The 15,659-nt window shown below is 40.3% G+C and overlaps 1 protein-coding gene across 3 annotated transcripts in view; it reads left to right on the top strand.

Moving 5' to 3' along the window:
• The window catches only part of LOC131069507 (homeobox-DDT domain protein RLT3), a 66,258-nt gene that overhangs the window by 33,444 nt on the left and 17,155 nt on the right, over positions 1-15,659 (top strand). For all 3 annotated transcript variants that reach the window (XM_058004975.2, XM_058004974.2, XM_058004973.2), the window contains 2 exons: positions 13,081-13,230; positions 14,107-14,253. In XM_058004975.2, coding sequence (XP_057860958.1) covers positions 13,081-13,230; positions 14,107-14,253 — 297 coding nt within the window. The remainder of the gene's footprint in view (positions 1-13,080; positions 13,231-14,106; positions 14,254-15,659) is intronic.

Below are 15,659 nucleotides of genomic sequence, written 5' to 3'. Positions count from 1 at the left end.
CATTGGGCATGATAAATTACCTACAGTAATTCCAGTGGAAACACTTTTCTGGGAGAGATCCTCATAAGAATGAGGGCTTTCATAGAGAATCCTAAGCAGAATGCTTGTTCTGCAGCAAGTCATCCTATCGCACAACCCAATTTTTGCAATTAAGTGGCTTGTAGACTGCAAGCTACCAAACTACTAGCCCAGGGGGCTCAAATCCAAGAACTACTAGCTAAAAATAACATTGGTCTCTAGTTAATGGGAAACAGTTTGTCAGAGAACACCACTGAAACTCCCATCAGAAGCCATCAAAAGCTGAACACCTCCCTGGAGCACAGGATTGACCATGCACATTGATCTCTTCCTAATCAAACAGAGGAATTGCAGAAGAAGACCTGGGTGGATGTTTTGGAGAATACAAGGGTAAGGTCTGGGGACTGAGGATATCTCTGTTGACTAGCAGAAAGTTACCCTCGATTTTTGTTGGGAATATTACATCATTCCCATAGCTGTTAGCATAATAATTGAGTTTGTTTGAGTTGTTGAAACAACTCAATATATTAGGCACTCGTTTTAGGATGTTTCCTATAATATAGGATCTGAAAATCCTATAAATATGTAGTTCATATTAAATGAAAAGTAGAACAATGAAAACATGTATTATTTTGTGTTGTATTATTTGCAACTTCATTTATCTTTGATTTAATTTTCTCACATGGTATCAGAGCTGATCAGAAGAGAAATCCTGCCATTTTTTCTAAAACTTTTTGTGAAGGCTTCAGTTGGAAATCGCAAGCAAAAGATATGAACTCTAGAGCAAAGGCTGTGGGAAAATCTTCATGGAAGCGATGAATGTTTTGCTTGAAGGTCTGAGGATTTGCATGGACTAAGCTCAAGGTGAATTGTGGGAGATCTAAGTGAAATGCCAGATTCATGGCGTGCGCAGGGGTGCCCAAATTCACACGTGACCTCATACTAAGAAATGGGCAGTGAAAATGGGTGAAACGGCGTAAAGGAAGGGACACATTTTGTTTGCTCAAACAATTTCCAATGATCTTTGGTATTTCCTTGGTTGATTTATTGGTGTGTAATTGTGAGCTGAGAGAAAAAGCAAGGCTCTAAAAGGATATGGAATCATTGATTGAGCATTGTTGGGGCTATTAAGAGGAGCTGCTATTTGTCAAAGGAATTTCTGTTGCCATGTTACACCAAAGTTTGAGTGATATTTGTTGAAACTTGAAATAATCCTTGGCATTGTTCTGGTTGATACTTAGTGTATTGTCGATGTGCTGCTGATTAGTGAAGGATATAGAATAAAGGAGAAAGGCCTTGTTTACATAACGTGGGCTCCACAGCTGTAGATTCTTATGTATTTGATGGTCGAATTGCTTATGATCCACTCCTGTTCAAGGCCTTTGGTGTGCAAATAGATCTAAGTGATCAGTTACAATAGGGTAAAATGGAGTAAATCATTATCTTGTCACTCTTCATGCGTAGTCTTCATAAGATTGAAACTTATTGTCTATTGTGGCTCTAGCGATGCTGTTCATGATCAGGTGAAGTGTTTAGTTTGTGGCTGGATCTTGAGTTCTTTTGTGTTGATTTGTACTTTGTGGTGGTGTCGATCTCTTAAAAAAGTGCTTCTCCAAGCTGTTGTGGTGATTGATTAATTCTACCTTGATGTAGATTTATCGTAAATAGTATCTGTTGCGTGTGCATAGTTTTATTAGCTTTCAATTTAATAATTATAATAGGCACTTGCCATATCCATGATTAGCTTGCAATCTAGAAATTCCACAAATTTGGCCGCAGGACTAAGAAATTGCCCAGTTTGCATGTGCCGCTGGAAAGAAAGAAGTTTCCAATTAAAAAAACAAAGGAGATTGTGAAAGTGGAGGCTGTATTGATCTTTGGCAAAGATGCAAGTTCACCTTCAGATTCACATTTACAATTCAAGAGTAATGTGCAGCAGAAGAGTGAGATAGTATATTCTCTATTTCATATATCATATTAAGATTTGTGTTCTCAAACATATCAAAATAATTGAGCAAGCGTCAACAGTGTATCCCATATAGAATGAAGGATATTGTGCAACTGCATACAAAAGGGAGGATATTATAATGTATTGTCTAGTTTTGTTAGTGTTTCAAAATGTTGTATTAGTTTTTAGAGAAATATTTTATGCGAATCTAAAAGTCTGATAAACTATTGTATGCAACTCAAAGCCAAGTTGTATCATTATTTTTAGAATAGGGTCCATTTTTTTACCTCTTCAATGTATGAGTCATTAATTGTCATGTCATCAAAAGAATGCATGTCGAAAATTCAAATTGTCAAAACTTAGAAACTATCTCAACTGTAATTGGAGTGCATGATCAATGGTACCCGACACTCCTAAGAAGTTGTCAACAAGGAGGGAGGACATATTTTTTCTTCATAATTGATGAAATGAGCCTCAAAAGGCATTTTATCTAAGTAGCAAACTAATTGGAGGATGGAGGCATAGGAGGTTGGAGGATGTTCAACGATCCCTCCTCAATCACTAGCAATGGGGTCGTGAAAATGCATTAGTGATAAGCTATTTGTGCCAAAGTGACTAAACTTAAAGCCAAGATCGGTTTCTAGGTGGAAGTGACAACTGTCTCATATCATTTGTGATTAGAGTGACAATGATCTATAATGGTGGCTGCATACGCATCAAGGACTTGGTTCTCAAACTTTGTTTGTGGTTGGATGTGTATGTCCCCAATTGCAATTCTTGGTTGTGTGAATGGATGGGTTTGTCCCAATTCACAAGATGATGTAAGTGGTTGGATGTGTATGTCCCCAATCACAATTCTTGGTTGTTTGTGAATGGATGTGTTTGTCCCCATTCACAATCTATGGTGTATGTGATTGGAAGTGTTTGTCCCCAGTCACATTTGTTGGGTAATTATGATTGGATGTGTTTGTCTCCAGTCATAATTGTTGTGAGCAGAAGTGTATGTCCCTGTTCATAACCTTAATTTTGGATAGATGTGTTTGTTCCTATCCAAATTTGTTGTAAAACCATGGGTAAATGTGTTAGTCCCTATCCTTGTTTCCATGGGTAAATGTTCAAAAGTGTAGTGAGGCAAGTTCCACTATTGCTTAGTATGAGTAGATGTGTATGTCCCTACTCTTACCTCACGATGAACTACGGAATGAGGTCATCAAGAATTGTTGGTCTACTTATCCCCTTTTGGAGAATGATGCAATAGGGAGGGGCGGTGGGGGGGTGGGGTGCTAGGAATATTACATCATTCCCATAGTTGTTAGTATAATAATTGAGTTTGTTTGTTTGAGTTGTTGAAACAACTCAATATATTAGGGAGTCGTTTTAGGATGTTTCCTATGATATAGGATCTGAAAATCCTATAAATATGTAGTTCATATTAAATGAAAAGTAGAACAATGAAAACACATACTATTATGTGTTGTATTATTTGCAACTTCTTTTGTCTTTGATTAAATTTTATTAGCTTTAGCCACTCAGAAAAAGGCACCATTGCATCTTGATATAGCTAAGATTCAGAACATGTTCAATGATAGCTAAGATTCAGAACAGGTATATCTTTGAGATCTTGTTTATCCCTCACTTGTTACTGCCTTCGGGTTTTCTTTTTAAATTTGTACGAGTAGAATCCAGTTTCAGGGCAATTCATCTGGTACCTTTGCTGAAAATTGCCAATGGAGTGTTTTTGTTCCTCTTTTTTCCTTTGGAGTGTTTTTGTTCCTCTTTTTTCCTTTCTTGTAGCATAGGTTGTCTGCGTTGAGGGTATCTATAATGAACTTTATAGTAGTCACATCTGTTACTAGGAATACCCCTCAAGGATTTTCGAGTAATTTCCTCCTTGAATATCCAAATGCCATGACAGTTGTACCTCTTGCTAACTATTTTCTCTTATATTGCCATGTGCACATGTTTGAAGCCAAACACCCTTGAACATATTTTTGAAGCAGCACATGGGGTAAGCAGAGAAGGGATGAGGATAGTTTAATACCAACTGTTGTCAAACAATGTCTCTTCTATTCGTTATTATAGTGAGATGTCCTATCTAAATAATCATAAAAACTATAGAACTAAAACTAGAAGGGGGTGGCACAATTCGTAGGGAAGGGCATAAGGTGAGATTGAACCTAAGCCCTTCCCAATATTCTGTAGAGCTGCTAGCTATCATCTCATGCCCCTCTTGTGGCGCTTTAGTGTTTGCTAGGTAATTGATTGACTTATTGGCTTCTGTCTAACAATGTCAGAAGAAGAAGAAGAAGAAACCAAAGTCACAAAGGAGCTGGATTTTGCAAGGATTCCTTGTACCTACCAGCTTGGAGTTGATCAAGAGTTTAGAGTACTAATGATAATCTATGAATCGACCTCCACCACCAAGGATTTGAAGTTGAGGTGAAGGATCACTTCACAGACTTTCAAGTTTCAACGAATCAACAATTCGCAGAGGAGGAATAGAATTGAGTGTAGTGAACCACCCGTCTAAAAGGTTGAGGGAGAACACTAAATCAACAAAGGACTTGATGAATGAGAGAGGTGATTGTTATCACAAAAGCATGCACCCTTGCTGAGCTATCAGCTCAACAACCTCGTGAAGCATTGGAACAATCTGAAGTGTGGGACCTTGCGCAAGGGGGTTGAATCTCCGGAGAAGGCTGGCTTCCTTCTTAATCCAAGTGTAGGAGTTGAACCAACTCAACACTTCAAATCTTACTTCTAAACGTATCCTAACAACTTACAGAGGAAAAGGGAAGAGAGAAATGCTTAAAATGAAAGGAGGTGATGCACCAAGATAAGAAATGTTTCTCTCCCCACCCAGAGATGACACAAAGAATCAATCGAAATACCTAGGGGATGCACAAACTTCAGTTGCATGAATGACCCCAATGAATGTATGGAGGTTAGAATTTGCTAAATGTCAAAGGGGAGAAGATTTCCCACAAGTCACACTCAGAAATAAATTAACACAACATATATGAGAGAAGAGCGACAAAACATACACCTATGATGAAGGTAAGGAAACATACACAACATGCATAAGTTGAAGGAAGGCAAGAATGATAATTTCAGCTCATTATAAGGCCAATGGCCAAACTTACAGTTGCAGAAATGCCAATAGGGAGAGAACCCTTTACAATGAGGCCTAACAACCTTATATAGAAAACTGGTTGCAAGAGTTGTTGGAGCATTAAAAACCTTGAGTGTTGATCACACCATCTTGAAGTGTTGCAAGTCGGAAGGAAGTTGGGAAGACTTAGGCTTGGGATCTCAGAACTTTGGGATTTCGGAGTTCCAGGGGGGGGGGGCGACTTAGCAAAGGAACTTCGGAACCTCAAGGTTTCGGAGTTCCGGGGAACTAGAGAGAAAAGGAAGCAAAGGAGGGAACTTCGGGGTTCTGGAGTTCTGGGGAAGAGAGAAAAGGCAGCAAGGAAGGAACTTTGGAACCTCGGGGTTCCGGAGTTCTGAGGAACTAGAGAGAAAAGGAAGCAAAGGAAGGAACTAAGGAACCTCGGTGTTCCGGAGTTCCGGGGAAGAGAGAAAAGGCAGCAAGGAAGGAACTTCGGAACCTCCGGGTTCCGGAGTTCCGGGGAACTTCCTCCAGACAAGACAACACTTCACACTTCATAATTCCATTGCTCTTCTCCTTGATCAACTGCGGCATCGCTGGTCCATGGATCGTATCTCTGATCAAGTCTCACTGATAGACAAAGGGTGTCATAAAATGACAACATTTTGGCCACCTCTGCGGGATGCTTGCCTGCTAAGCGTGAAGTCCAGATGCGTTGAGCATCCATTGGGCACTGAGTCATTGAAGAGACCCAAAACATGTGTGTGCCATCATTTGGAGGGAAACTGGAAGCACGAGCACACACCCTCTTAAGGAGAATGTGGTAGGTGCACAAGCACTTATGAAAGCAAAACAACTTTTAGTCTAATATTTACATAGTCATCAACATCCTCTTTAGAAGCAGGGCTTGAGATGATCCCATTCACCGGGATTGGAAGAACTTCACCATCAAGCCTGGAGAGATGAAATGCATTGGCCTCCTTGCAACTAGTGATGATATATGGACCACTCCAGATAACATCAAATTTGGAGTGTCGTCTAGCTTTGGCTTTGTCTGCATCCCACTTTAGAACTAGATCTCCCTCTTCAAGGGCCCTATTAGTAGCCTTTTTGTCAAAAACTCTCTTGACCTGTTCTTGATGAGTCTCAAGTGTATGCATAGCCTGACCTCTAACCTCCTCCAGCTGCATCAGCTCAGCTAGCCTTATTGTCATGGCATCATTCTCTGTCAATTCCAGTTGATGTGCTAGTTCAAGAGAGGGTAACTCTAGGGAAGTTGGGAGTCTTGCTTCCTTCCCATATACCAACATGAAAGGGGAGTTACCGATCGCCCTCTTGGGTGTGATCCTGTCAGCCCATAAGGCTGTCCTCAACTTAGTATGCCACAATCTCTGGTTGTCTTCAATTGTCCTTTTAATTATCCCGATGAGGTTCTTGTTGGAAGATTCAGCTAAGCCATTACCTTGAGGGTAATAATTGGATGACGTCTTCAAGTATACACCATGCTTAATTGTCCAATAATTGATTTGGGTTCCAATAAATGCCTTGGCATTATATGATATGATGGTGGAGGGGACACCGAATCTTGTCACAATTCCATCAAGGAATTCCAATACTGAGGCCTCAGTGGCATCCCTTAATGCAACTACCTTTGTCCACCTAGTGAAGTAGTCTGTTGCGGCCAAGATCCACTTGTGGCCAGCACTAGAAGGTTTATTTATCATGCCAATGAAGTCTAAACCCCATTGCGCGAATGGTTGACCTGCTCGGATGGGGTGAAGAGGTAGGGCAGCTAGTCTTTGCTTTCCAGAGAAGAAAGCACATTTCTTGCAATTCTTCACCCATCTATGTGATTCATTGAATAAGGACGGTCAGTAATAACCAACCCTCATTATTTTGATAGCTGTAGTCCTTCCAGAGAAGTGGCCCCCTAAAGGGCCATCATGAAATTCTCCTAACTTTCTGCTGACTTGATTTTGCTCAATACATCTTAACAAGACTCCATTAGAGTCTTTTCGAAAAAGGGTGCCATCCACTAAGACATAGGGGATAGACTACAACCTGAAATGCCTTCTTTTGGTCCTGTCCAAACCTTGGGGGTATCTACCTTCCATTAAGAAGGTGGTCATTAAGAAGGGGGTGTCCTTGCTAGTTGGTTGATCCTCTTGTAACACAAGGGCGACCTCTGAAGTAGTCTCAGAAGATGAGACAAGCTGTTCACATAGGCCCCTGCCTCTTACAAGCTTGGTGATCTTGATGTTGATGTCGTATTCCATGACCTTGGTTATCCACCCAACTCTCTTCTCACTAATGCCCTTGTTTAGAAGGAAATCTTTGACACTTGCATGTGGAACTAAGAGCTGGATCCTGTTGTTAGACAACATGTGTCTGATCTTTTTTAATGCCCTTACAATAGTGAGGACTTGTTTCTCTACATAGCTATACTTAAGCTCGTAGTCCTTAAACCCCTCACTAAAGAAGGCAACAGGTTGCTCCAAATTATCATTGTTCAGCAGTGTTAGGACAACTGAGATGTTGGATTCTCCTCCGAAGGTATAGAGGATAAAATCCCTTTCATAGTTAGGGTTGACAAGGGTAGGAACCTGAGCAATTGCCTGTTTAATCTCTTCAAAACCGGCCCTCCCCTCCTTGGTCCAACTGAAACCAAATTTTTCTTCAACATGGAGGTGAGGGATTTTACCATGGTGGCAAGGTTGGGAATGAACCTCCTCACAAAGTTGATCCTACCAAGGAAACTCTGCAATCCTTTCTTGTGACTGGTGAGTGGAAGTGAAAGAATAGCCTCCACTCGCTCTGGATCAATGGTCAAGCCATCTTTGGATACAATGTGTCCTGGCAATCTTCCTTGATCAGTAGCAAATACAAACTTGCGAGGGTTCAAGGACACACCATACTCCCTGCATTTCATGAACACTTGCTTAAGATGACCAAGATGGTCAGTTGCATGCTTCGAATAAACAGTTATGTCATCAAGGTATATAAGCACAAACTTTGCTAATACACCCCTGAAAGCCATGTCCATTGCTCTTTGAAACGTGGCACCTGCATTGGTTAGCCCAAAAGGCATCGTACAATAAGCATAGGTACCCCACTTAGTAGTAAATGTAGTCTTGTGTTGGTCTGATTCTTAGACTAAAATTTGATTGTAGCTTGAATACCCATCCAAGAATGAAAATCTTTCTGAGCCACTGACCTTTTGGAGAATCTGCTCCATGGAGGGAAGAGGATAATGATCCTTGAGGGAGGCTCTATTGAGGTCCCTAAAGTCTACACATAGTCTAATTTCCCCATTCTTCTTCCTTACAAGGACAAGGTTGGCCAGCCAAGAGGAGTGCTTGATAGGGAAGATGATATTGGCTTCTATGAGCTTGGTCAACTCCTTCCTCATTAGTGGCTCAATCTTGGGGTTTATTGGCCTTTGCCTCTGTCTAATTGGCTTTGCTTCGAGGTTTAGCTCTATAGTATGCTGGGCTAGGCTAGGGTCAAAACCCTTCAGATTTTCATAGGTCCAAGCAACTATGTCATCATATTTTTGACAAAGCTCAACAAAGGCCTCTTGTTCAGTTGAGGAACATACCTTGCCCAAGTTTAGAGACCTACCCTCGGCAACAACAACTGGCTTGTAGTCACCCTTCTTTGCAGCCAGGTTCATCTTCTTCTTCAATTGATCATCCGAGTTGAAAATGTCTTCCAAGGTAACTAGACCTTTAGGCAGCTTCCATGGCTCTCTTCTTTGACCTTATATATTGTAGCATAGACTCACCGTTTGTTTGGTTCATACCACAGAATTCTGCCTCCTGCCAATTGACAAAGGTAGAATCACCTTGCAAGTAAGCTTGAGTGTCAGCACTAGGCTGATTTGGGTCATATTGCTGGCCAGAGGTGGTTGGCTCATCCTGCACCACTAAAGCTTGGACAAACGCTCCATTTTGGCATGCACCTTGGTTGTGTGGCTGATTGCATGGTTGACACCAATCTTGCTCTTGGACGAGGTTGTTTTGCATTGGAACCATTGTTTTTGAGTTGCTTGCAGCTGTGGGGTTCACACTATTCAAAGGCCTGGCGTTGCTCCATTGGTTTTGCCCTTGAAAGGGTGGCCTATTCTGCTGATAGTTCTGATTTTGTGCTTGATAAGGTCTGCTATGCTAGGCTTGTTGCCTCTTTAGTGTCACCAACTCATTGCTAAAGTTTTGCAATAGAGTCTTGACTTCATGGAGCTCATTAGAGGATGTGGATGGTTGACCTACGGGTGCCATGGGGATAGGAGCCAAGGTGGGTTGTTGAGTAGGAGCTTCTGGGAATAGAGGCATTGGAGGCCTTGGAGCTATCTTCCCAACCTGAATCAAACAATCTTTTGCCCTTATGGCTATGCCATATGCACTCGATAGAGAGGCTCCAGCCATTGATTGTATCATGACAGCTATATCGCTGTTGAGAGCTCTAAGATAATACAAGAAGGCATGATTTGGAGATGGCTTCACTAGAGCAGGAATTCTATTCCATGTCTTATGGAATCTGAAATTGAAATCTCCCATGAATTCATGAGGTGTCCTCTTGAATGTAGTCAACTGCTCCACAAGTGATAGGTGATCACTTTTGTCTTCGAAATGGTTGGACAACCTCTCCCCCAATTCATCCCAATTGTGAATGGAGCTAGACGAAAACCCTTTGTACCACTGTAGAGCTTTTCCTTTCAAAGATGTGGCTAAGAGTCTGACAACAACATCATCCTAAGTGACATTATGGACGGAGCAGATGTTCACAATGGCTTGAATGTGCTCAATGGGCGTAGTAGCTGTTCCACCAGTGAAGTATGGTATACTCTTTAACGCAACCACTGGTATATCATTCCATTGAGTCAAAATAAGAGGACTCCCCCCATTGAAGGTAACAAAAACTTGATTTTTGGCCATGTGAAACAATGGTCTATTGATATGAGTGGTGGGAGCCCTTGACAATAATGGTCTTGTAAATGGAGGGGTAGAACGAGACCTGGGAGATGGAGTGTTTACAACCTTGACCCCCCCAACTGGTGACAATGAAGGTCTACCTCTTCGCCTTCTAGAGCCTGAAGATGAGAGCTCTTCAAACTGGAAACTACCTCTAGAAGACGCCCTTGTATGAATTCTGGGCATGAAATCCGGAGTTGCAACAAGTCATGAACAAGTAGTGGACTTGTGAGCAGAGACTTTAGAACCTCGGGGTTTACGGAGTTGAGGACCTAGGCACTTCAGAACTTGGGGTTCCAGGATTCCGGACTTGGGAAATTCAGAACCTGGGGGTTCTGGAGTTGATGACTTGGGAACTTGGGGCTTCCAGGGTTCCAGAGCTAGGAACTCGGCATGAACAAGAACTGGACTTGTTGAGCAGAGTCGCCAAGTGCTTGAGAGATGACTGCCTCTAAAGGATAAGACACTAAGAACAACACTGAATCCTTAGCTTGTACATCGAAAGTAAGTCCCACCAGGCGTGCCAAAAACTGTTATCACAAAAGCTTGCACCCTTGCTGAGCTATCAACTCAACAACCTCGTGAAACATGGAAACAACCTTGAAGTGTGGGACCTTGCGCAAGGGGGTTGAATCTCTGGAGAAGGCCGACTTCCTTCTTAATCCAAGTGCAGGTGTTGAACCAACTCAACACTTCAAATCTTACTTCTAAACCTATCCTAACAACTTGCAAAGGAAAAGGGAAGAGAGAAATGCTTAAAATGAAAGGAGGTGATGCACCAAGATAAGAAATGTTTCTCTTCCCACCTAGAGATGACACAAAGGATCAATCGAAATACTGAGGGGATGCACAAACTTCAGTTGCATGAATGACCCCAATGCATGTATGGAGGTTAAAATTTGCTAAATGTCAAAGGGGAGAAGATTTCCCACAAGTCACACTCAGAAATAAATTAACACAACATATATGAGAGAAGAGCCACAAAACATACACCTATGATAATTTGAAGGAAGGCAAGAATGATAATTTCAATTCATTATAAGGCCAATGGCCAAACTTACAGTTGCAGAATTGCAGATAAATACAAGTCTTCAAGAGAAGTGAAAGAGCATAGAATAGCTCAAGCCAGCAGGGAGAAAACCCTTTACAATGAGGCCTAACAGCCTTATATAGAAAACTGGTTGCAAGAGTTGTTGGAGCATTAAAAACCTTGAGTGTTGATCACACCATCTAGAAGTGTTGCAAGCCGAAAGGAAGCTGGGAAGACTTGGGCTTGGGATCTCGGAACTTCGGGATTCCGGAGTTCCGCGGGGGGGGGGGGGGCAAGGGGCGACTTAGTAAAGGAGCTTCAGAACCTCGGGGTTTTGGAGTTTTGGGGAACTGGAAAGGGAAAAGACTAAGGAAGGAACTTCGGAACCTCGAGGTTCCGGAGTTCCGGGGAACTAGAGAGAAAAGGAAGGAACTTCGGAACCTCGGGGTTCCGGAGTTCCGGGGAAGAGAGAAAAGGCAGCAAGGAAGGAACTTCGGAACCTTGGGGTTTCGGAGTTCCGGGGAACTAGAGAGAAAAGGAAGCAAAGGAAGGAACTTCAGAACCTTGGGGTTTCGGAGTTCTGGGGAAGAGACGAAAGGCAACAAGGAAGGAACTTCGGAACCTCGAGGTTCCGGGGAACTTCCTCCAGACAAGACAACACTTCACACTTCATAATTCCATTGCTCTTCTCCTTGATCAATTGGGGCAGCACCGGTCCATGTATCGTATCTCTGATCGGGTCTCACTTATGGACCAAGAGTGTCATAAAATGACATCAGTGATGAAGGTCATTTATGTGTTGATAGACCAAGGAGTCGGAAGCAATCAATTTTCAGACTCTACCAACATCACCCTCATTGGAAAGGAGAGGGGACTTCATGCTTTTGACCAATACTAGTGTGAGGCTGATTTATGAGGGTGGGCAAGGATGGGGGACTTAATTGATAGGTTGAGGGACTTGACTGCCTTGAGCTGTTAGGGGGAGGTGGAGCATCTGCAGGGCAAAAATGAAGGGGTCTATTGGCCTCCTTTTTTTGGTGCCTAAACTGGAAATCTGTGGCTGACACAACGGAAGTGTTCTTAGTCTTTATGAGAGGTCCAGTCAGAGCACATTACTTATCACTGCAAGCATCAGCTACATCAATCTTGCTGAACACCTCCACCTTGTCTTGCTCATAGAAGATTAGAATTGGTTTACCATAGATAAAGAACCTACCTGGTTGGGTCTTAACAATTCCTGTTCCCCTTTCTCCATCACCAAGGCAGTGGTTCACTCAAGATCGAACCCTATATGTTCTGGATTTTAACAATTAAAGGATTGTTGAGTAGTTCCATGTTACAATTTCTTTGGTCTCCTTGCTCTACTTTGTTGGTTGAGTCCTCCCCCTTTGTCGGTCAAATAAGCTTCAGCTTAGTTGTTTGAACTTCTGGTGAGTTAGATAACATAAATCTCCAATAACGAAGTCTTTAAGTAGACCAACTGCATCGGCATTTCTTGGGATGGCCATGGAGGCCCTATAAAATTAAGTTGTATCTTGTCTCATTTCAGGTAACCCTAAACAACCAATGCTCTACTTGGCTTATTTGCTCTTGCCCATTTATTGAAGATTCTTTAGTTAGATGTTTACTTGGTGTGGTTTGAGTTCAAAATTCAAATAAATAAACTGGCAGTAATCAATTTTATCTGGAAAAAAATGCATTTTGACGTATTAAATTTTTTATTTTATAATAAGTAAAGATAAAATTAGTAAATGTTGCATGAACACTTAATAATAATAATTTTCAAAATGGTAATAAATATGAAATCTACATTAAAATTATCTCACCAATCACGATGACATTTCTGTATTTTCCCCTTGCTAAAAATTACATGAGCTAGAGATTAATCATGTCTTGTTCGAATTCATATATTCAGATACTATGTTAATGCTACCAGTTGTAGCAATGTTTCATGCTTTTGGTTAGCTTCTGTTTCTAATCTTCAAAACTTGTTCACATGCAGGATTCAATGCTACTTGGGCAAATTCATATTGCTCTTCTGGAACTTCTATTTGAAGATATTGAATATGAGCTTAAGAGCTCAAGAACAAGGAAATCAACTAAAACTGATTTTGCAGTAAATGATTGTGGTTTTTTGCAACTGATCCAATCTGTAAGTTTATCAATTCCAATTTCTGTGTTTTGTTTATGTTTTCATTGTTCTTATTCTTTATTACACAGTCTCACTATTTTCATGACCATTTTGCTGCAGCTGAAATATTTTTGATGTTCCCCATCCTTTGCAATTTGCTAGATTCCATTGTGCAATGACATGGCTTCATCATTGGGCCAACTCAAGCCTACAAGTCTACCCTCCTATTCATTCAAACATGTCACCTCAGGATTTGATTGTAGAATACATATTGTCTATGTTTACATATTTATGTGCCATATTGACATATTTGTATATAATATATATGCATTCATATGTGTACATATGTGTGTGTGTATATATGTATATGCGTGTAAATAAATGGACATATATGTATATATACATTCAAATATACACACACACATATACATGTACATGTACACGTATATATGTGAATGTGTATATACTTGTATGTGTGTAAATAATACACATACATATACATATATATGTGTATCTTTGTTTTGCCTTTGAACTTTTGGACGTACCATTTCACAACACTTACACTGTTTCAGAAACTTTCGTTATTTCCCTGTTTCATGTAACTTAGTCTCTACTTCATGTCAATGGGAAAAATAATCCATGTAGCATCTAGTGTCTATCAAATGTGTGTGGGGCATATTAGACCTTTGAGTATTAAAAAGCATGGAGTGATGCAAATTGTCTATCAATCGTTAGGTAACCTGTTTTTCCTTAGTCCTCTAGCATGTTTCCTGAGGTTTAGTGTATAGATCGACATTGTTGGTTTCATTGAATATGATTTGTATAACCCTAAGTTTTATATTTAACATTTTGGATTTTTTTCTGATGAATAATATTTTACCTGGTTCTCTTTCACAGGTTAAATGTCAGCGGTTTGATTTTAAAGTTCGGCATAAATTCTTGAACCCTCTTACATGGCCAGAAATTCTCAGGCAGGTTGTACTGGAAGCTGGTTTTGGTCCAAAACAAAAGGAGCTGCAAACAGAAAATAGAATTATCAATAAGGTAAGACTAATTATAGATGCATAGCAATTTGGGATCACCTAAATTCTAACATTTTAAAATACATTTTTGAGGATTCTGATTAGTGTTAACTTTGATAGCATCTGGTGCTCCTGTGTTATGGCATTTTAGTTTTGTCATCCATATGGAAGAGTTTGCATGTTTTATGCTGTCCTCTTAATTATTTAAATTTTCCTTCATATATACCATGGATAAAGATTACTGCAGTGTTTTTGTTAAGTTATTTTGGAAGTGAAAGGTTAAAGGATTGAAGCATTATACAATTGTAACATTTAATAGTTAATACTAAGTAGTAATTACCTTTTGGATCTTTCTTCTATTCTGTAGTTGTGTATTCTATAATTTGTTTTTCTTGATGAAGGCGGCATATTATAGAATCGCTTGTTTTGTTTGGTTCTTAAGCTTGAAGCTCCTGTGAATTTTGAATTGATTCGCCTATTGATTGTTGCTATAAGTTAGTATCTCACCACAATCTTTGCAAACTCAACTTCCAAGTATGTAACTAAGTATCAAAACTAGTTCTCCATGAAATCTTTGGGAAGAGTGGATGGCTATTATAATAAATCTAAAATTTTTAATATCTGAAATTTAATAATGCATCTTGTGTGTTCAGTCATCATATTGCTCTTTACACCTTGTTTTTCCAGTTACATTGATACATTTCCACATTCCAAAAAAAGCAAAAAGCAAAAAGATGAAGTCCAAATTCAGACTTATAAATCTGGAACAACAATTCACTCGCACTAAAATAGGACCTTGTACAATTGCTGTTCTGAATAAATAAAGATACTAAACCAAGCATACACCCTCTACTTCAGCCTCTATACCCACTGATCCTGCATCTCCTCATGCTGCTGTTGCCCACACAACTTAAAACAAGGTAGTGGTTGTGCTGCTTCTGCTCAGGATCTGTTTAATTGTGCCTTTGTTGAGAGGAACATGGACCAAGCGACTAGGCAAAAACTTTTAACACTACCTCTATGTGAGGAAGGTGTTCTTCACCAAGCCAAGATACTATCACAGCATCTTGAACTTCTCCTCTGCTAGGGGAATTGTTATCATGTTGACCATCTGTGAATCTGACAAAATATAACCATAGATTGCTGCTGGCTTTTGTACTCTGAAATCCCTTTAGAATCTTAAAGTGTAAATCTCTTGTGCCTGGAAACCTTCATCAGCAACCTGCTTAATTACTCCATTTTTAATGTCAATTTTATGGGTCAAATTCTTATCACACCACATCATGAGTTGATCAAGAATACCTGTAATAATAAACTCATCTGTATACATGCCAAGCTAAGTGGATCAGATCTATCAAATAATGAGTTAAAATCTGCAGTAAACATGAGAAGCCTATCTTAGTGAAAGATTCACTGATCTTGAAATTC

Source organism: Cryptomeria japonica, chromosome 3 (assembly GCF_030272615.1).
Source record: "Cryptomeria japonica chromosome 3, Sugi_1.0, whole genome shotgun sequence".
In the NCBI taxonomy this organism is placed as follows: domain Eukaryota; kingdom Viridiplantae; phylum Streptophyta; class Pinopsida; order Cupressales; family Cupressaceae; genus Cryptomeria; species Cryptomeria japonica.
Note: the sequence above shows the minus strand (reverse complement) of the source record. Positions and strands in the feature narration are given on the sequence as shown.